The sequence below is a fragment of the Marmota flaviventris genome, chromosome 5 (assembly GCF_047511675.1).
Source record: "Marmota flaviventris isolate mMarFla1 chromosome 5, mMarFla1.hap1, whole genome shotgun sequence".
NCBI lineage: Eukaryota > Metazoa > Chordata > Mammalia > Rodentia > Sciuridae > Marmota > Marmota flaviventris.
Window position 1 is genome coordinate 124,254,862 of NC_092502.1, and position 22,782 is coordinate 124,277,643.

The following is a 22,782-nucleotide window of genomic DNA, read 5'->3' on the forward strand; positions in this document are numbered from 1 at the left end:
TTCCCTAAGGGGGACATTTAAATCACAGGAGCCTAATGATATAGGTGTGCCTTGCAGAAAATAAAAACAAACGTATTTTTTGTGATGTGGTCTCCCAAATCTTACTATCCAGAAAAAAACAACATAAAGTAACTATTTCCATCTACTCTTTTTTTGTTCATTTGATTTATAACAACTTAGGGAACTTATCATGAAACTCCATAAATTTTGTTTTAGTTGTTGATAGACCTTAGACCTTTATTTTATTTATAGGCATTGCTGAGAATGGAACCCAGTGCTTCACACATGCCAGGCAAGCGCGCTACCACTGATCCCCAGCCTCAGATGGCGGCTGCAACAGCTATTTTCCACCTTCATAAATAAATTTTTAGTGGCAATATAAAGCTTTATTTTATAAATGTACTGTTAACAAATCCTCTGAATATTGCTATTATAAATACTGCAGTAAATGTTCACTTGCCCAATTCAGGCTCTTCATCCACTTCAGTTAATGCACCATTGAAATCCCAATACCCATTTCCAAGCTATTTACCAGGAAACGGCGTTAAGTCTCAAGTACTTCTGCTTATAGATAATTTTGCCTCTTCAACTGAGATAGGATCACAAATATTGTATTACTTTGGTCCTTCCAGAGAGCTGCTTATTCTATTACTCATTTTATCCAGGGGCATTGAATTTATGCTCAATGTAACTGGACTAAAAGCATGCGAAGAATTGATCAACCTCTCCTTTCTGGGCGTTTGGGGAGCACACTTTCCCAAGGAAAGCGATTTCTCCAGGGTTTCCCTTGGCATTGCAACTGGGTTATCCTGGGCTGCGCGGGGCCCTGTGCGGATCCGCAGGGACAACAGGCTGCAATTGCCTGCCTTAGCAGTTTCATCAGATTATTGTTTGGGGACTCTTTCTGACCCCAGATAGTGTTTAAGGTGCCTGTTCAGAGAGCACCCTTCTAAACATTACGCTGGTGGTGCAGTCTGGAGGCCACAGAGCTCCTAGAAAAGCACTTGGGGGCAGAGACAGCAAGTCTCTGGTAACCACGTCTCCCACGCACAGCGTTTGCTTCCTACTGGAGGTGGGCGGGGACACGAGGCTGTCTAGTCCTGGGGCTTGGAGCTCTACTCCGCTTTCCCCAACTGAAAGGCTGTGGAAACACGCAGAACTCAGGCGGCGGCCGCAACAGCTATTTTCCGCTCTCCAGTCTCGCTCTTCCGCCTGCGCCGCCCTCGCCCCCGCCCCCGCCCCTGCCCCTCCCCCTACACACAGGAACCTGCGCCCTGGTCGCTCCCGCGCTTCTCTTCTGTCGCCCGCAGAGGCCTGCCTTTTATAGGCGCCGCAGCCAATGAGCGCTCTCCTTTCCTTGTGCCCGCCCTCCCGGCCAATCGCCGCGCCCCTTGTGTAATCTTCGGCTTCTCGGCAGCTCTCGGATATTTTCGCTGTTGCTGGCTTTTTCAGGAGCTGCTCGCTTGCAGCCAGAGACGCTGCTTTTTTTTCCGGGTTCGGAGCCGTTCCGGATGCTTTAGGCTGCCGGATGTCTGATCTCCGGATAACTGAGGCGTTTCTGTACATGGATTATCTGGTAGGTGCGGGCCAGGGGTGGCTTGTCGCTTTCCGGGTCGCACAGTGTCCGATGGCTCCTCGCCTATAGGAGCAGCCTTTTTGCTTTCTTTCTTTGGGATGGGATGCCTTTGGGGTTCTTTTCCCCGCAGCCGGCTCTGAAGCTGGGACTCGGAGGGACAGCAGCCAGGAGGTTGGGTGGTGGGGCTGACAGGTAAAGGTGTGGCGGGGTCCAGTGAGGCTGCTGGGCGAGGGTCGCGCGGGGCTGCCTGAGCGATGGGGCCGTGACGGCGGTGGGGCGTCCTTTACCATCGGTCGGTTTCCAAGCTTTGCTCTGCGCTCCCCTCGGCGGACTTTCGGGGGAAGCTGGAGTTTTCCGCTCTCCCTTTGCAGAACTCCAGGTGCTATTAAAGAGCCATAACCAGAATGGCTCACTAAGTGCCCAGCAGCTCCGGTCATTTGGTTGCTATTAGATCTCTAAAGCAATGACCTCGGTCGCGGCGGGATTTTAAATACACATTACCATAAAGTAGTCAGGAGTAAACTACATTGCAACCTGGCTAGAGCAGGATTGGGTAGGGGCATTGCCGCATGGGTCCGGTGGTGCAAGCCGGTTTCCCAGTGTACGGATTGAAACCTAGCTGCCTTTTAGGCCAGACTTGAGAAGTTTAGGTGGGAAGTGTCAGCCAGATGTGGAGACTGAACGTTATGGTAAAAATTGACTCGTGTGTGTGTGTGTGTTTGTGGAATTATGCAAGCACCGTGTTTTGTACCAGAAATTATATTTCCCCAGAGCTGCCCGTTTGTGGTCAAGTGGATTCTCATTTACATGAACTGTGTTCGATCCTTTACAATTACTGTGTTTAGGTGATAGACCGAACCGCTATTGCCCTGCCAGCCGAAGTAGACGTTTGAAACATTGACCCTCCTGTCATCTTGCTGGACACATGCACTCTCGGTTTTCTACTGCAGATTGACCTGGCAGAGATTTGCCTGCCAGTGCCTTCTAGGAATTACACTTAAGGGTGTACTGAGAAAGACTGAATGCTTTTGTGATCAAGAAATGCTGGGCAAGGGCTGTTTCCTACTTATCTGTGTATTTGGGATTTTTTTTTTTTTCTTCTTCCAGTTTACATGAATAAAATGTTTCTCCTAAAGCTTCATAGCTTGATGAACTTGTGGGGAAGGATGGTGACTGCAGCTAAGGCATGACCTTGTGAATGGAGCTGAGTAAAAAATTCTGAGTTTAATTTCTGTTCTGTGGTTCATTTGTTGATGGTAGTAACTTCCTCTACCTTGGTGATAAAGGGATGTTATCAACCATAACTGGCTAAGTGGGTTATCTGATTATGAATATTCTTTTAAAATACAAGGTGCCCTAATGGTTAAGAGATTGCCAAATGCAACCTACACAATTATTTTCTGGTTAAATGATTAATTTGCAGCTTGTCTTAAACAGTACTATGATTATTCCTTGCAGTATGTCCAAATAAAAGTCAAACTTTGTTGAGGATAATTACCAAATAGGAAAGGGTGATATTATCTATACTACTGACAAATAATTTTTAATACATAAGTAGTGCTAAAAGGGATTCAGGTGGTTCTGATCATTTTATTTACCGAATGTGTTTTGAATTTACAAATTGCATCACAGAGCTGTCTTTAAGGTGCCAAGCCTAACAAGCATTTAGTGAAAACTGTGTTGAAAAGTCTGGTTACTCAAGTAAACCTCCAACTAGACTTGGTCTGAGGGAAAGTGGATGAATATTTGTGGGTGAAATTAGCCTAAAAGTGGATTAATTCTTTGCCAGTTTACTAAAACTTTGTGTCCAAATCAATGGCTTCAATTTTGACTTGATGTATTTTACCTGTGGTGCCACCCTAGTTTTGCTTTCATTTAAAAAATTATTTTGTCACTTTCACCTGCTTTCAAAAATTCACAGGTGCAGTGAAACAGTCCCAGGAAAATCAACTGCTTTTTAGAAGTGAGAAGAAATCTTAAAGGAAATAGTTCAGTTTTTATGAGTGTGCCAGGCATTCCCTGAAAAAAAAATTTTAAGAAAATCCTTCACCAGTAAGTGAACCGGAGGTGCAAAATAAAACAAAAACAAAACAAAATAACAACAAAAACAAAAATCTTACAACAAAAACCAGCCCTCCTGAGGTGGTTTTATTGTGTTTACTTTTTTGTTTGTCAACTTTCAGAGAGAATGATGTTGCATATCACTCCTTCCTGCCATCCTTCCTGCCTTTCACACGACTTGTTTGCTTATGCGTAATTTTGTATGGTGTTCATTAAAAGCCCTATTTCTGAAAAATAAAAATCTATTTCTTTGACTGCATTTGGGATCTTATTTGTAAAGTAAATCAATTCCCAGGTTCTTTTACTTCCAGGAAAAAAAAAAAAAGTTCTTTCATTCCAAGGTGGACTCCATGTTTTACTGAGTGGACTAGAGTAAGTGCCCTTACCGTGCATCTGACAGGTAGGATGGTGTATGTCTTTTCTCTTTAACCAGTATTCCATTTTCTTGTTGTTTTGGGGAGTGCTGTGTGTATGTATTGTCCATTTTTCTTTGGGCAGGGTGTCATCACTTAACCTTTCTTATTTGGAGGAGAGTGGAAAGGAAGAGAAAGGTAGAGGTACTATTTTTAGCAGCTTTTAATAGGATTGAGATAGTAAAACAATTGAAGGATTTCTCTGATCTTAGAGGTTGCTGTTGATTTCTTAAAGGTTTTCAGAGGTGACAGTCAAGGGCAGTTGATAGAACCATAACATTTAAGATGAGGTTTTATTGACTTAAGGGAAATAGTGGTAACTTGCAAATCCTAAATAATTATATGTGTCAGCTGGTGCAATGCCCCGCATGTAGTTAGGGCTGATATTTATTTGTTGAATGGAATGAGTGTGAGATGGGAGGGGCAGTTCTACTTTCCTCATCTGCTTCTAAACAGAGACAAGATATTATCTTGTTTGGATTAGGTGTGTTGTTCTGGGGAATGCAGAATGTATCCTTTACACTTAACTTTATCAAGATACACTTTCTAAGTCTTGGGTTGGCAATTTAAGCATAAAAATCTGTTTTCCAGCTGGCACAGGCATCTTCCTAGGAGGCCACATGCCTTTCCCGCTTTTCCTAGTGGAGTTTACAGGCCATGTTCACACCTGTCAGGTCAATGGGTAAAAATTTGGCCTTTGTCTCAGCAGGCAATACCAGCATCTCTGTCTCTCTTTCTCTTGCACACTCTCTCCCTCCCTTCTGACAGGTAGAACTAGTAAGACAATGAGCAGAGCTTTTTGGATGGAGAAGCAGAAAAACATTTACCAGATTTTGGGGGGAGGTTGGACCTGAACTTCTAGATTCTCCCAGTCCAAAGTTTTCTTTTTGTCTTGACTCATATGTTGACTGGGATTTGACCCTTTTCCCCATAGTGCCCTCAAAACAGCAACAATAAAATTGGTTATGTTCCATGTAGAGCCAGGGATGATTAAATGGGATAATGGAGGGGATGTTATCAAAAACCAGCACATTGCTTTGCAAATGTAAAGTGTTAGTGTATTGTGATTATTGTGATTGTGTTACTGATATCACGATTCTTGTGGAATGACTACCTAGTGATAAGTATTGAATTGCCTTTTAGATTAGTCTCAATATATGGAAAAATTGGGAGTGGTAATCAGCATGCAGGAAGTCACAAAAATCTTTGAGGATTATTTAATACCTATAAAATAAAATCCACATTCTGATATTCTCACGAACCCAGTCAACAAATATTTATGGAACTTATTTTGTGCATGATCCTGAAAGTCATAAGGGGTGAGTTTTGATGTTCCCTTTGGTGGCAGGACTGGTAGGTATGTGACTCTTGGGGACCATTTGGCTGGACTGGTTGAAGAAGGCGTATAAGGAAAGAGGCGACTTTTGATGTGCTTCTTTGCTTTCTAATTTGTTTCTGTCATGTATTTCTTTGTTTTATTGCAAACTATAATGTGAAGTAAAACTTGCAATTGTGACAAGTAAAAACGCTTGATTAATCTGGGCTGCTAAGTCAGTTAATGTTCATTGCATCTGCATATTGTTTTTGGGATTTACTATGGCTAATTTAATGAGATTTCATCTTTGTATTGACTGGTGAAGTTGGCCTCGTTTCTTCGTCACAGCTTGTATTTGCCATGATAAAAATTTGTGTGTCAGTGGGGAAGATCTGGTAAGAGACTTGGGTGGATCATCATAAATCCATCACTGTAGACAGGATAAAAACCAGTTAAGCAACCAACCAAGACAAACTCATGATATGCTACAAAGGGCAGAGTCCATAGGTACTAGCTAAGAAGGTTTAAAGGGGCCCATTTGAAAAAAGGATTGAGGGCACATTTGTGATTTTATGTGATGTTCAGTTACCTATGAACTGAACTTCTTTATTGATAAAGTGTGCTGTTTTTAACTCGAGTGACTGTGAACATTAAAAAATTGTATTTATTATGATTGACTGTGAAGTAATATAGGTCTGGACTGGGGTGTGGCTCAGTGATAGAACACTTGCTACCATGTGTGAGGCACTGGGTTCAATTCTCAGCACCACATGTCAATAAATAAAATAAAGGTCCATCAACAATAACAACAAAATAAAAAAGTAATATAGGTCAAACATTTTTTAGTCTTAACATCAACTGGATTGTGCAAGTCACATTATTCTTCCTTTATTAGTAACTTATAAGATGTGAATGTGATAAACAAAGACCTACCACCTGTGAAACACACAGCAGTTTTAAGAAAATCCATGCTATTAGGTGTTTGGGATTAGGTGGGAACTTTACTACAAAGTTATTAAGTCTGGCTCCTGAGCTTCCATTGCTCCAGTAGTATAATATGAGACTGAGGAGGGGACACACAGGGACTGACTTGTGTCCTGTAGGAGCTTACATTCTGAAGGATACCCAGCCACATGCTGGTTGGCATATGGACAGGGAAGGGGAAGAGGAAGGGTTAAGTTTATGTATTATAATTTGGTGCCTTGCTGTGGTAATGTGGAGGTGGTGGGACTTGAAAGAGGCAGGGCCTATTGGAGGTTTTTAGGTCAATTGGATGTATGACTTCAGAGGGGATGTTGGGACCTCAGCCTCCCTGTCTTTCCTAGTTTTTTGGGATGTGATCTTTTCTCCACATACTCTTGCCATCCACTATGAGGCTCTCACCATAGCCCAGCTGATGTTGCTGTCATGCCCTTGAATTTCCTGAACTTTGAGATAAATAAACATCTTTTCTTTATAAAGTTAGTTTGCCTTGGGTATTTCATTATAGTAATGAAAAATAGATTTAATAAAGAGGGTAAACTCAGTAAACATTCATTGAGCATTTATTGTAAGAAGATAACATTGTGATTTTCACATGTAGCGGCACTAAGTTAAGACTAAAGAATGCTGTATAATTTCCTCAAGTTCATGCAGCTAGGTAGGAGGTAGGTGAGTTGGCACTGTGGCTTTAGGACCTGCCCTCTTTACTGCCTTCCTTTACTGGAAGCTGTTCTCTTTTAGCCTGGGCAGGGGCTCGGGCAGCTTGGAATTAGAGCTGTTGGAATGCACTTGAAATTTTTATGACATGTTTCATGTGAGTATAGTTGTCCCTCTGTATACCAGGGTTCTGCATCCATGGTTTCAACCAACCATTAATCAAAAATATTTGAAAAAATTTGTATCTGTTCTGACCATGTATAGACTTTTCTATTCATTATTCTCTAACATATACAACAACTATTTAAATAACACTTGCATTGGGTTAGGTATAGGTAACATAGGGATGCTTTCAAGTGTATGGCAGGATGTCCTAGGTTATGCAGTACTATGCCCCTTTAGAGACTTGAGCATCTGTGAGTTTTGGTATCCTTGCAGGAACAGAGGGTGGGTGTCCAAAAGTTTGCTCCCTCGGAGTACCAAGGGACAACTCCACTATGCTTAAGTAAATGGGTACTAAAAAGTGCTCCTTGGCCACTGCCACATTAAAGTGGGGGCCTTAAGCACGCTGGCTGATGCTCCCTCCTTCTCAAGGACTCAGTTCTGCCAAGTTACCATTAGAGAGAAGGCTGACTTAGGTTTGATGACTGCATTGTAGATAACAAGTATCAGGGAGTTTCCCCTGATATTTCCTACAAATTGAATTAAGGATGGCATTTTAGCCTTCCATTACTATGACATATGTGAGGCAGGATATTTTATGAAGAAAAGATGTTTGTTTTGGTTCATTTTTCTGAAGGTGCAAGATCAAGGGGCCTCTTCGACTGATGGCCTTTCTATTGACAGAATCCTGCAATGTTGCAGGGTATCACATGGCAAGAGAGATCATGCTTGCCTGTGTCAGTTAGGTCTTCTCATACAATCACCAGGATTTAATTATGCTGGCTACACCCTAGCAACCTTATTTAATCCTAATCACTTCCCCAAAACCCCACCTGTAAATACCATGGTTGGAATAAGTTTCCATCCTTTTAATCCATTTATAAAAGACTTTGGGTATTAAACTCCTCTTTGAATTCAGAGAGGACAGGCCATAGTCAACCCATAGCTAATGGCTTATTTTGGAGGCTGTAGCCCCCTGTAATTATGCTGTGATATCACCTCAAATGCTTCAGGTGTTTGGATGAGTCTAAACAGCCCAGCTCTGGTTGAATCTCATTTCTGAGTGTCTGCAATGTATCTGGGTACATTTACTTGTAGCAGGACTGACTTTACAGGGTAGAATCACAGGGCTCACCAGAGCCTTGTGCTTGGTTTAAGCCTCTTTAGTCACCATCTCAAAATTCTTCATTTTTTAAAAATTCTTTATTTTTTTAAATTTATTTATTTTTTTTTGTGTATGGATCAATGCCTTTATTCATTTATTTTATTGTTTTTATGTGGTGCTAGGCTTGAACCCAGTGCCTCACACTTGTGAGGCAAGTGTTCTACCACCGAGCTACAACTCCAGCCCAGAATTCTTTATTTTTGACCAAGGTGTTTTGTGTTTTCATTTTATTCAGGTCCCTACAATGTACATAGTTGGTCCTGATTTCTAGAGCTAAAGTACAGACTTGGCTGGCACCTGAGTCTGTAACCTGTAGCGGTGCTGGTTTCCTGACCATCTCAATCACCAATTTTTGTGGACTCCAGGCTGGTGCCTGGTAGAGGGGGACTGTACCAGGTACAGTGGAGAGCATTTTATTTACTTCACCTTCCGACAATTTAATCCTTCCAACAGTCCTGCTAACCAGGTGTTACTGATTTACAAAAGACTTAGCAAGTTAGAAAACAGTGATCTTGAGTCCCTGAAAGATTGAGTGTCTACCACGGTCCTGTAACCAGTGGAGGGTCAGGGCTAGGTTACGAGCCTAGCTTTCCCGATTTCAAGCCCATGCTTGTGAGCATTGTTAGATGTGACGTACCTTATAAAAATAATAATTGTGAGAGGAGCTGAATGAGTTATAGGTACAGTGCTCGAAGTTGACAGGTCACTTGATTACTGCTGTCACCTGATTCCTTGGAAAGGCCCTTTGGGAACTTAGTGCAGTTTCTGCTGGGGATTTGCGTGGGCTTGTGTCTGAAGGTGAGAGTTTGCTCTGATTGTGCTGTCACCCACTCTCTCCTTGACTTTTTGTATAAATGTTAGCATTCTGCTCTTTTGCTCACAGCCCAATGTACCTACATGGTTTTCATGGTATTTTGATGATAATATTGAAAGTTGGGTTTTCAGGACAATCTCATTTATTCACTTCATTCATTGTACCTCAGTTTGCAGGGATCTGTTCTGACCTGTAAACTGCTTCCCTTTGGCTAAGGATGTCTACTAATTGTGTCTATGTCTCACAGAGAGAGGGATTCTTTTTCTCTGCTGGATAGCTGCTCCTTTTATTCTCAGGGAAAGGCACAACAACCAGGAGTGATTTCAGGACCACAGAAGAGGCACAGAAGGCCTGCACCTGTTCTGAATCACTCTAAATATGGAGTTAGGAGCCAAAACATAATAAGGCTTTTTCGAAGTTTTATTTTTAGTTATGAGTTACTGCAAACATTCAGAAAAAGTACAGTACTTTTGAGTATCCCCTGATTCCACAGATGTTAACGCTTTGCCATTTTTAACATCAATACTCTGGTGCATTTTAAAAAAAGGAATTTCAAGGCCACAGCTAAAGCCTCCTGCTTCCTCCTCTGCTTCTCTTGATGTTGATACCCTTCTTTAAGTTAGTGGGTATCATTCTCTTGTATGCTTTTACATTTTTATGATATGTGTATATGCATGCATAAACTACATGTGGTGGTGTTTTTTGGGGGGGAGTGGGGTGAAGGGGTATTGGGCATTGAACTCAGGCACTTGATCACTGAGCCACATCCCAGCCCTATTTTGTATTTTATTTAGAGTCAGGTAACACTGAGTTGCTTAGTGCCTCACTTTTGATGAGGCTGGCTTTGAACTCAATATCCTCCTGCCTCAACCTCCAGAGCTGCTGGGATTACAAGCATGCACCACCACACCCGGCTTGTAGTAGTTTTTTATGTGTTATAAATTTTACAGACATTGCAACATACTGCCTTTACCTTTTTGAAACTTACTTTTTTCCCTGGTAATGTTGAGATTAACAAATATTCCTTCATGTAGATCAGTAGATATTTGTTTCATATTTCTGGTTTGATTCTGCCACTTTTTTGTTATCTGGATTTTGTGAGAAGCTCAAAGAATATAATGTGTTAACTTTGAGGTGTGTTTACTAGCTTTTAGCATTCTGTGTGAATCATATGCTACTTAGTGGAATTTTACTATGTATAGGTCAGCTTTTATTATGACTCATCTGTTTTACAGTTTATAAGTAACTTTCTAATAACATATGGAATGAATATATACATATTTTTCCTTGACCATGTAGGGACTGAGGTTATTTTGATAACATGTTTATTATTAAAGTAAAAGCTTAGCGAAGGAAATTTGGAAAGTACAACAAAGTACAGTGAACAAAATATCTGTAATCCAACAACCCACAGATGAACAGTTAATATCTGTAATCCAACAACCCACAGATGAACAGTTAACATTTGTTTTATTACGTTGTCCTATAGTCCATATATAGTCTACTTTTCTACATATAGAAAATCAACCTGATGTCATAATATTGTATTATGATCTACATTTTGCACTTATGAGCTTTTGTATTTTAATTTCTCTCCTGCAATGTGAATTTTTTATATCCTACTGGTAAACTATAGTTATCCACTTTTTCCTTGAGTATTCTGTTTGCTCTAATTTTGGCTGTTGTAAGTAATGCTGCTTTGAACATTGTATATAAATATTTTCAGACTTAAAAAACTCTGCACATAGTTTTCAACTGTGTCAAAGTAAAACAGGTTTCTTTAATGTACAGCTTTTAACATTTGACTGTACATGGTGAATCCCTAAAAGAATGGTTGTTGTCTGCATACGATTAAGTTCCAGAAGTAGATTTGTTGGGTCAGGAAAAAATACTTTCATTTTAAAGCTCTTGATATTGATTACATTAGTTAATATTTGTAATGCACTTAGAATGGTGCCTGGATATGTATCAGCCACTGTTTGTTAAGATGTAGTTATGTCATAAAGTTGATGATAGAGATGCTAATTAATATTTATTGAAAATTTACTCTTTGCTTTATTCTGTGGGAAGTGCTTAACAGACATTCACCTCTTGGTTTGTCCTTTCAACAACCCTGTGAGAGGTGTAGGAGCTATTATTATTTCAGTTTTATGGTTGAGGAAACTAAGGGTGGGGAGAGTGGAGTCATCAGTCCTTACTATTTCAGTTGTTAGAAGGGTTGGTGCCATGGCTGTGGCCTTAATCTGTACATATTTTTATTGTGACAGAGAAGAGAAAGAACTGTGTTTGAACTCCTGTCCCAAGTATTCCACCTGTTATCTGTGTGATATAAAGTGTTTCTCAAAGTTAGTCCATGGCAACATGGAAAAATCAGTAAACTGTAGAAGTTTATGTGCCTGTATCTTGTAACCACGCCCAAATGTAGATGTAAAACAGATCCATTGTTCCAGAGGCCACCCTGTGTCCCATCTCAGGCAGTATCACCACGGATTAGTTTTGCTGATTTTGAAACTTCATAAAAGTGGACTTTTATTTTTATACACACACACACATAGATGTGTTATATATATATATATATATATATATATATATATATATGCACATATATTTATATGTATAATGTATAATATACATATATATATATAAAATAAAGTATTATATAAATTATTTTTTGTGTGATTTCATTCATTCAGTCTGCCTATAGGATTCATTCATTTTGTTGCATGAATTAGTAGTTCTTTTTTGTTGCAATTTAATATTATATTGTTTGAATATACCATGGCATTTAGATTGTTTCCAGTTTTTGTATATTTGGAATAAAGCTGCTACAAACATTCTTATATGTGTTTCAGTGGAAATAAGCAATCATTTCTGTTGAATACATACCAGGAGTGGAATTTCAGGGTCATGGGTATATGTACATTTAGGTTCACTAACACTGCTAAACATTTTCCCAAAGTGGTTATACCAATAGAACTCTCACCACTAGAGTTAGAGACTCCCAGTTATTCCATATCCTTACCAATACTTCATATTGTCAATCATTTTATTTAGCCATTCTGATGGGTGTGTATACTCTTTGAAGTTGCTCAGAGCTATTTCCAGATGTCCAGGCATGAGGACAAAATAGTAAAAGAGAATTATAAGACAACTTTTTAAAAAAAGTTGGAGAAGTTATTGGCTTATTTTGAAATAAGCCTGTTATATTATTCAGTTGTATGACTCATTTGAAATTTCTGATGTCCAGCAGAGGTACTTTGGGAGACAGTTGACATGATTCTATTCCTGGCTTTGTGTGTGGGAAATGGGCAAACCAATAAATGTCCCTCACATTTGTTTCTTTATCTATAAAAATGATGGGATTAGGGGGCTGAGGTTGTAGCACAGTGGCAGAGCACTTGCCTAGCATGTGTGAGGCACTGGATTCAATTTTCAGTACTGCATATAAATAAATATCTATTAACAACTAAAAAAAAATTAAAAAATGATGAGATTAGTTAGAAAATATCAAAACTCTTATTAAAAAAATTCTCATTTTATATTCTTTTTGGTATAGTATTTTTGTTTTCATTCTCTTTCTTAATTCTGTGGTTTAAATGATTATAACATTGCCTTTATATAATTTATCATTTATTACTCAACTACTATTTTTTTTAAAAATAAGTGTTTGTTTTCTGGTGCTGTCCTGGGCACTAGGGATATACAAGTGAATAAGACCCTGATCGATCCTCAAATTACTTTTGTACTCTTGTACAATGAAAAAGGAGCATTCAGAGTTTGGAATAGCATAGTGTATCTAGAGAGAAATACAGGCTACTAAGGCAGCACATGAAAGGGGAACTTAACCTACACTTGAGGGCCAAGGAGCATTTTTTTTAGATCTGCATCCTTGAAGTTGAGAAGAGTTGGCCCAGTGACAGGCAGGGCCTCAGCCAGCAGGGAGCAGATGTGCAGAGACTTGGAGGTAAGTAATCTCATGACTTAAAGGGCTCTGTGTGACTGTGGTGGGGTTTGGAACAGTGGCTAGACATGAGGCTGCAGAGCCCAGCTAGGGTCACATCATGGAAACCTTAAAAGTTAGCCTGGAGTGACGTGGTCAGATCTGGGCACCATGTAGAAAAAGATGAGAAAGGATGGGCCACTGCATTAAGGCTGTTTAGGATGACGTCCTGATGAAGAATGAGAAGATAGGCTTCACAGCCTGGTAAGGGCAGGAAGGATGTAGAAAAGTGGATGGATTTAGTAATACTTAAAAATCATCAGAATTTTGTAATTGGGTATGGAATATGAGAACAGAAGTGATCTTTGGGACAATTCCCAGGCTTGGGAGTTGAACACTGTTCTGATTATCTGTTACCAAGTAACAAATGACCTCAAAACAGTGGCTTAACACAATAACAGAAATTAATTTTACACATAAATCTGGAGGTTGACAGGGTTAACTAGGCAATTCTTGCCCAAGATCTCAAGAAGTTATACTTAGATGGTATCTAGGTGCATTTTCTTCACACGTCTGGCACCTGGGAGGAACTTTGCAACACATGGGCACTGGACAGGTAGACTCCTGGGGCATCTCTGTGTGGTTGTTCTGTGTGATGGCTTCAGTGTAGCTGGACTTCTTCTTTGGAGGCTGAAGGTTTATCGAGAAATGTACCAAGGAAATTGGGTAGGAACTGCCTGGTCTTTTTAAACTAACTCTAGCGGAGGTGCATATCCCTTCTACTGTGTTCTCTTCATCATGACCGTCACAAAGGCATGCTCAGGTTCAAAGGCAGGAAACTGACATCTCTTGGTGGGAGGAGGGTTGAAGAATTTGTGGGTATGTTTTCAAAGCATTCCAAGTGTGGAGGTGGCTAATGGGGTCACACACTATAACAGGTAACACCTAAAGGAATGGCAGGTTGGGAGGAAAAGTCGGGCATTGGATTTTGGAGTTGGCTGAATTTGAGCTGCTTGTATCAAATCAAGCTGAGATTTTTAAGTAAGTAGATGAAAACAGATAAGGGTTGTAGATGCAGTTAAAAATTGTACCTAACTTTTATTGTTACTTGCTGTATACTGTACCATACTATATTATCATCACTTGAGAAACAGTGCTAAGTATTTTTCATACATTATTCATTTACATTTACATTATCATTTTAGAGATTAGAAAATAGACTTTTATGCCCAAGATGTGAAAGAGCCAAAATTTGAACTTGGAGCTGGTTAATGTCTGAGCTCACTTTCTTCAGACCATTCAGGCCGTACCAGAAGATAACCCACATGTGAGTGTTGGGTCGTGCAGTGTAGGAATGAAGAACCCTGAGGAGACCCAGAGCCTCAGTCGCTACTAGAACATAGTAGGTACAGGAGTTTTTATGGTATCACCAACCTCAAAAACGACTATGGGAGAAAGAACTGAAAGGTCAGAAGAAAACTAGGAGAGTGTAGGGTCAAGCAGGCTGAGGACATGGATTATTTCTGGAAGGAGGAAGTGGCTCATTTTGTTCAATATTGCCCGGAGATCATGGCAGATAATTGTGAAAATGACCACTGGATTCTCATCAGTGGTGACCTTGACCTTGGGTGGAGGGTCTGGGGGTGCAGGTTGAGGAGTGGGAGTAGTGAAGCACTACTGCTGCCATTCTTGGAAGACATTTCACCATGGAATAGAAGGAAGACGGCGGGAACTAGAGGGGCAGGAAGATTGGGGGTGGCTTCCTCCTGAAATGGAATTAGAGATGGTTGAATGTGGATGAAGGAGAATGTGAGGTCTTCTTGAATGTGACTGAAATATAGGAGAAGGAGGGATTGAGCTGGGTAAGGTGGAAAAATCTGCAATGAAGAAGGAGGGTGAAGGATGATCGGAGAAACAGAAGGGTCGGTTGCTGTGTGTGCTGTTAAAGTCGTTGCAGCTTAACAGTGACACAGATCTGAGTGGTTGAGATTTTATTTTCTTCCAACCCTTGTAACTACCTAGATGTAGTTTCAAGAAGGCTATAGTTTTTCTAAGGTGACTTGATGGGCAGACAGTGGGGTCAAGGACTTAAGGACACTGGTAAGAAAATGGTTGAAGTGATAGTGAGATCTGGGATAATGGAAAGGAAGGGGGAGCAAATAGAAAGTAGAAGATGCAAGGGACCCATGGTTCTGATGAGACCACGCAGTAAGTGTCAGGAGTACCTGTCAGAAAACACGAGGAGAGAAGGTCCCGTGTGGTCAGACAATCGGAATTTAAGATTGCAGGAGTAGACCCAGTTTCCCGAGAGGAGACTCCAGGGTATGGCAGGCAGCAAGTAAAAGATGGGCAAGTCAGGAGATGGGAGAAAAAATATGGCCATGATCATCCTCATGGATAGTGAGGTCACCAAGACCATGGCTGGGCTTGGGTTGGAGTGAACGACTGACCAGGTATCAGAAATATAATGAACAAGGCAAGGTCTGCCAATGGACATCATAAACAAGGGGCAGCAGAGGACACTGGATAAAGTACATTTTCCTGAGTCTTCAAAAGATTAGAGGGTTGGGGTTGAGGCCAAGAATTAGAGCATTTGTGTAGCATGTGTGAGGATCTGGGTTCAGTCTCCAAATAAAACAAAATAGAGAGGAGGTTAGCCTGGGAGTGGAAAAAGAGTGAGGAAGTGGTCCCAGGTGATCTTGAGGGATTGAGTTAGGCACAGGTAGAGAGTACATTTAACAGACTTTTTATGGGTACAGAGGAGTTTGTTGCTGATTGAGTGCTGTAGGCTTTGGGGTGAACTGCTTGGTGCTACCGTTATGTGTAACTTTAGCAGGTTACTTCTAAGGGTCTCTCTCTTCTCATCTGTAGAGTGGGGATAGGAAAAGGGTTTGTTTTGACAATATAATACATGGATTCTTAGAATAGTGCCTGGAACCTCTTTCTCTGGTACCTCTTCTTGCTCTCTGTCATAGCAGAAAAGACTTACCAGGTTTCTGTGGCAGATACTTTCTAAGGGCCTTCCTTATTTGATCCTCACAGTGACCCCAGGAGGTGTGTGTGTGGGTACTAATATGTTCTTCGTTTTTTCCCCCAGTGTCAAACCTGAGAAAACAGAAAGATTAAGAAACTTGTTTAAGGAAATTAAGTTAGTAAATAGCAGAGATGGCATTTGAAGCCCAGAAATCTGGTGAGAAAGGCCTCCCTGCACAGGAATGTACCAGCACTAGTGTAGCTCCATGGAAAGGCTTGGGAGGGTGAGGACCAGGTGAGCTTGGCTTGTGAGAGAAGAGGCCCAGAGAAGTGTAGGGTCTCTCAAGAGACTCGGTTGCTGCCTGGTTCTGCCACACAGCCTGATCTCTTTAGAGGTCTCCTTGGGTTTGAGTCTTTGCTGACACAGGCTCCCAGGGCAGAAAGCTGATGGTGTGAACACTGAGTCTGGAAGATGATGGAGACCCAGGCTGAGGCCTTTTTACTGGCCTGAAAGCTGGTCAAAGGCGTGTGCTGGCTCACTGAGTGTTTCCTTGTGGGCAGCCTGTTGGGGTTGCTTTGTTAGAGTAGCCTATGAAGTTAGCCTCTTCTCTGGAGCAATTGTATAATAATCTGAATGCCTGTGAGTAAGCTGAAATGGCTTGTGTGATCCTGACTTCTAGCTAATTAAAATGATCAGTGAGCACAGTATAGAAGAAGTAATTTTTCTCTCTTTTTTAAACTTTCTCCTTTTCTTGTCTTTAACTACAAAAGCTGACCTGAGGCTCCTTCCAGGGATGCCTCTGGGGCTGCCTTAGACACTTATGCCTTTGAGGCACTGCACAGAGATGCCTGGCCATGGGGCAATCAGAGCTAAAATCCAGCCCCTGCTCAGCTTGCCAAGGCTTCCTTTATGAATGGGCACAGGGGTGTCTAAAGGGTTAGTTGTGACCCTGCCTCAGTCCTTTGTTCCTGCCTGTTACAGGATAAAGCACACTGTCACGCGCTTGGCTGGGTTGCAGGCCTCTTAGTAGAGTAATAATGTTTTAGTCTTTGATGAACTTCATATGTAATAATAAGGTTATATTGCCCAGTGAGGTCATAGATGTCAATTTGTGTAAATAATTGTGTGATGTTCACAAAATGATAAAAGCACCCAAGTATGCATATCTCAGAATGTATCTCCCTGGTTAAATGATGCTCTAGTGTGTGTGTGTGTGTGTGTGTGTGTGTGTGTGTGTGAGAGAGAGAGAGAGAGAGAGAGAGAGAGAGAGAGAGATTTAAAAGAAAGCCTAGTGCTGTAAGTACTAGAAAAGTGCTACTATTGAAATGGGACTTAGTGTATAAAACAAGGACTTAGATTACTGTTGTTAACAAAAAGATTCCATTCCCATTATGCTCATTTTTCCATACCAGCCTTTCAAAAATCTTTCTGCTTCCACCTCATAAGCATAGTGCAGAGTTACTGGGTTAAAGATATTGCAGCTGCTTGTTGGTGTTTTAAGTGGCAGCTATTTCTGATTTACATGGGTGAAAGGTCCTGGCGTGGCATACAGTGGCCCACATTGGTCCTCAGGCCTGTTCTGCTTATAGCTGTTATGTAAGTTTGGCTCACTTTCACCTGAGTAGGCAAGTTTTCTGAGGTCCTGCTCTAGAATTATGATTGGAACTCTCAGCTCCTCTTTTGTTGGAATCAGATGGTTTAAAAGTCAGGTTTCTGCTTTTGAGGACTTCTTCCCCTAGCATGTGATTTATTAGCCTGCTCTTTTATCCTTACTTCTTCCTTTATGAATGTTTCCTGAGAGGCAGTCTGTTGCAGGGGAGAGAGCACTGGGCTGATTTATGGGATAATGTTGCTGTTCTTCAGTTTCCTGAATGCAACAGATGCTTTTTTTCAAGTCACTGTGCTAGACGTAGAAAACTACTTGTGATTATTGGATTTCTCTTTCTCGTGTTTCATTTTATATAGAAGTCTGTACTTCTATATAGTTCATCAGTAATATTTCTTCAGTATAACTTAATTTTCCCAATTTGTTTGGTTTTCAAGTTTATATTTTAAAGACAAGTCATTTAGACAGGATCATTTATTGCTCCTGGGTTTTCTTTGCATTCCTGATTTTTTTTTTTTTTTTTTTTTTTTTTTTTTTAATACTCTTTCTGACCTGGCCTTGGGATTTAGGTAGGATTGCTTTTTGAGCCAGGGGTACATACCAACTTTTATGCAAGCCCTGAGTGTGTAGGAAATAGATTCCTGTGCTAGCGATGTTTTAGTTTTTTTCCAAATATGTCCTTATTTGGAAGACATTGGATAGCTATATTGATCATCTTTGGAAATACCCATGGATGGATATTTTTCACTTCTTGTCTTTTCAGTGTTCTTAATTCTTTGTCAGTTTGTTCAAGACCTTTTTATAAAGATGCCTGATTATGATGAAATTATGGAGATGAAGAATCAAGATTTATAACAAACTAATTGAAGCTTTGCTTCTTTCTTCATCTGTCTTAAAGCAGTTTTTTTCTGTTCCCCAAATTCAGTGTTCTTAAGAGTTCATCTCTGAGGCAATGATGATTTATCATTATAATAAGTTGCCTTATTACATTATTGCAGGGTGATATTAAAACAGCAATAACAAATGAATATGCTCAAAGAGTGGATGTGGAAAAGGTGATCAAAATTAACAGGGACTTCATTTTTCTAATTATATTTTAATCAGTGTTTATTACTCAAAATGAAACATGTAACTTTAGGTCCTTGAGTTTAATTCTGGCGTATCATCCTGTGTTAAAATACCTTGAAAAAGATCTGCAGGATTTTAAAACATTCTATGAAGATTGGAGTCAGATTAGTTTTGTCTTGGAGAAGAAAAACCCTACCCATTCCTCCCAACTTCTTATTCTTTCTTTCTGCCTGACTTTTTTTCTCTCAAGAAATATTTCTTGAGAGCTTAATATGGGGGTCTCAGATAATACAGGGATGGTATCCTTGTAGCTACTGAGACTCTAACCTGTAACATTGAATATAATGTATATCTTTGCTTGTGTGAAAACCCCAAATGATGAGCTAGGGAACAACAGAATGAACAAATTTTCTGCAAAGGTCCAGCTAGTAAAGACTTCAGGCTTTATGGGTCATGTGCTGTGTCTCAACTACTCAGTTCTGCTATTGTAGTTCAAAAGCAGCAGTAGATAATAGGTAAACAGATAGTTATGACTGTGTTCCAATAAAACTTTGTTGGCAAAGAAAGGTATTGGACTGGATTTGACCTGCAGATTGCAGTTCGCCAACCAGGGGACCTTCTCAAAGAAGAAAGGCAGTGTTGCACTATGTTTTTCTGAGGGCTGAGTTTTATAGAAATTTACAAAATTATATGAAGAAGGAGAAGTATAACTTTTTGGATTGAGATGTGTTTAAGAATACATCTGCCCCCTATCTTTAGTTATGAAAAGGCATAAACACTCTTCTGTGAACATCCAGAAGACAGACCTACTGTGAGAGGGGTTAGAGTCTTGAGAAGGCAGATGCTGGTTTCAGGGTGAGGCAGAACTCTCTTAAGCTGTGTTCATCTGCCTCAAGTAGGAAATGACAAAGCAGAGTGTGGTTCTTCCTTCACCCTTAGGAATGTTAGCGAAGGGTTCCTGAGTGAGTGAGAGGTTGAACTGGATGCAAGATTCCTCTTGGTGATCCCCCTCCTTCTCAATCAGTCCTCACATATCAGGCAGTCTCTCCTCACTTTACCTTGAGTTATTTAAAAATCATTGTGGTATAGGAGAAGATTTCAGATATTTCTGTATTTTTTTTTTTTTTAATTTAAGTAGCAGAATTCTGTTTTCCAGCTAACAGTGCAGAACTATGAAACAGGCGATCTTTGATTGTATGGGATATTTAGAAATTTGTACTTTTGATCTTATGTGTTATTACATATCATTATCACTAAGAATAGAAATCTGTTACAAAAACTGAATTGAGATGTGGTTGAGAACTGAAGACTTATTCTCCAGTTTATTTGATGTTTGCATTTTATTCTTTTTGGTGCGGCATTAAAAAAAGAAAAAACAGGATTCTGATGGAATCATAGCTATAAATGTTACAGATTATGAAGAAGCTTACTATGCAATCTTGAGTTAATCTTCAGTCAGAAGGCAAAACATAGGTTTTATTCTGAGGTAGAGCACTTGCCTAGCATGTGATAGGCACTGGGTTTGATCCTTGGCACCACATAAAAATAAATAAATAAAGGCATAAAAAATACAGTAATATAAAAGAAGAATTTAAAAAAGCCTGGGTTGTCTAGTTTATAAGCAAATGGTAAGTTTTAGGACATGTTTTCCTTTAACCAGTGATTTCTACAGTGGTACAATGATTTTTGTTAAGTTAATAAGAAAGTACTGATTTGGTAAAAAGGGCTCAGCCATGTGAATACTTTGAGGACTTTAAATAAAGATTTGACAATATAGGTATCATGCTCAAGGAAGAGACTTCAAATAGTAAGTTCAAGGTGAGTATATCTAAACATTTTTCTAAGGGTTTAGCAGAAAGACAGTGCTGAAATTTGTGTTGATTTAGTTATATCAAAAGCAACTGAGGCAGAGGCTCTCATCATGTATCTTCACAAGGTACTAATTAAAAAAAAAAACACACAACTAAATAGCAGAAAGATCAGTAGAATAGAGGAAAGTAATTATGCTTTTATAATTATGTCAAAATAAATCATTAAGTATAACCAAAAAGAGATTATAAAAAAAGGAAAGGAGAAAGAATAGAGAAAGAATATCTATATTTTGGAGTATTAAATATAACTTATGATTTCTAAGTGATGCTGCTTCTAAATGTCAGTGAGCAATGCATGTCACGCTGGATGCCTGTCATTAAAATAATATTCAATACCAAATAACATTGACTATTAAGAGTCAAATGATAATTGAATGATAAAATTTTATATCCTGTAGACTGAACCTCTTCAATCTACATGTAGTACCTTGCCTCGCTGGACAGTACTCTGAGGTCTGACTAGAATGAATTGTGGTTTTTTTTCCTTTTCTCCCATCCTTCTCTCCTTTTTTGCCTCAGTGCTGGGAGCTGAGCTCTCTGGCTTTGCAATGGTTTCTTCTTTGGGGAAGCTCAGAGTTGCCATCCTGCTTTACAATATTTGCAGTGACAAGTCACAGGAGTTAATTCTGATAATGAAGATGACAGCAGAAGGGGACACTAGGAGTAGGAACCAAGGCCTGAATCCAGGGTGTCCATAGACGCTGAGGGCAGAGCCATCCCCTGGGTGGGCCCTGGACTGGTCAAGCCTGGCTCTTTTTGCTGGGCCACATTGTGGTGGCTGGCCAGCTTGAAATGGCTCTCCTGCCACCTTCGTCAGTGGTATATCTGGTGGGTGGGCTCCTCATCTGTCAGGGTGTCCGCAGCAGAGCAGACTCTGGGACCCACTTAGTCCTGGTAGATGGAAGCCCTCTGGCAGGAGTAGAGAGGTCTTACCATGCAGATGCTTTGTATATTAATGCGACAACTTAGGTGCTGTGTTGACTGGGAACATCAGAAATGGACACCAGATTGGAAAGTGATTATTTGGAATGAACAGGAGGATGTTCAGGGCACGCACCAGCAGCTTTCAAATGCATGCGTGACCTGGGATATTTCTTCATTTCCTCACACTGTCACTTGTGTCTGGAATTATCTTTTATTCTCCCCTTTCACCTGGCTAACCGTTAGTCTTTTAAGACTGAATTCAGGAGATGGCTCTTTAGAAAGTCTTTCCTGACACTCCTAATTGTGGGTTCAGTGTCCCTACTTGTTCTCCCTAATGCCTGTTGTACTAACTTCTTGCTGTGCTGAACTGTTTGTATTGCTCTTGCCTGCCACAGGTATGTCAGATTACCACTCTGAGGGCTGGTGGTGTAGCTAGTGGTAGAGGGCTTGTCTGCCATGCCCGAGGTCCTGGGTTCAATCCCCAGTACCTGCAGTGGGTGGAGGATGGGTGTGTGTATATGGGAGGAGTACTAGTACTCTATCCTGAGCTAGAAGATTGTTGATGCCAGGGTTTGGTCTTACTGATTTGCCTGGAAGTATCCACCATATTAAAGATGTTCTGCAGATGTTTTATTTATTTTTTTGGGTTGAATTTTCTAATCCCCAGTGCCTGATAGAAGTTGAAGGAATAAATCCTCCAAGGTAAGTCGTGCTTATCATTATTTTATTCTGTGAAATTAGAAGGGGATTTCTTTTTTCATCTTCGTGCTTTTTAAAAAGAGAATTATTAAGATTTTAAGCCAAGATATGCTTTTATTTGGGTAGAACATGTGATTTATTTGTGGTGTCTTATAGAAGACTGAAATTTTGCTGAGATGAAGTTTATAAATTCTGATATTGTTTTCATTTGGTTATTTTTGCAAGATAACTTATCAAGTCTTTCTGAGTGAATTTCACAAAGAGACCATGTGCTAAGATTATGTATTTATTTTAATAGGGGGAGGCAGTGATTCCTTTTGGAATTCCTGGTTCCAGTTGCAACTGACTCGGGAAGTGTAGCTGCTCTGGGGATGTTGGTGACCCTGTTACAGCTAAAAACACTTTAGAAAATTGTTGAGAGGCCAATTTTGGTAGCTTTGCCTTGGATGCAAATGTCTCTTTTCAGATTGATTATCACCCTTCTTTTTCCTTGTCTGATGAAGCTATAAAAGGTTGAGGAGCAAAAGCCTCCACATTTTGTAAACAAAATCTCATT

At 40.2% G+C, this 22,782-nt stretch overlaps 1 protein-coding gene across 1 annotated transcript in view; it reads left to right on the forward strand.

Moving 5' to 3' along the window:
* Positions 1-1,447: 1,447 nt before the first annotated feature.
* Positions 1,448-22,782, forward strand: part of Arl15 (ARF like GTPase 15) — a 397,137-nt gene continuing 375,802 nt past the window's right edge. Inside the window, exon 1 of the mRNA XM_027938132.2 lies at positions 1,448-1,576. Within this exon, the coding sequence (XP_027793933.1) occupies positions 1,529-1,576 (48 nt within the window). The 5' untranslated portion in view covers positions 1,448-1,528. The remainder of the gene's footprint in view (positions 1,577-22,782) is intronic.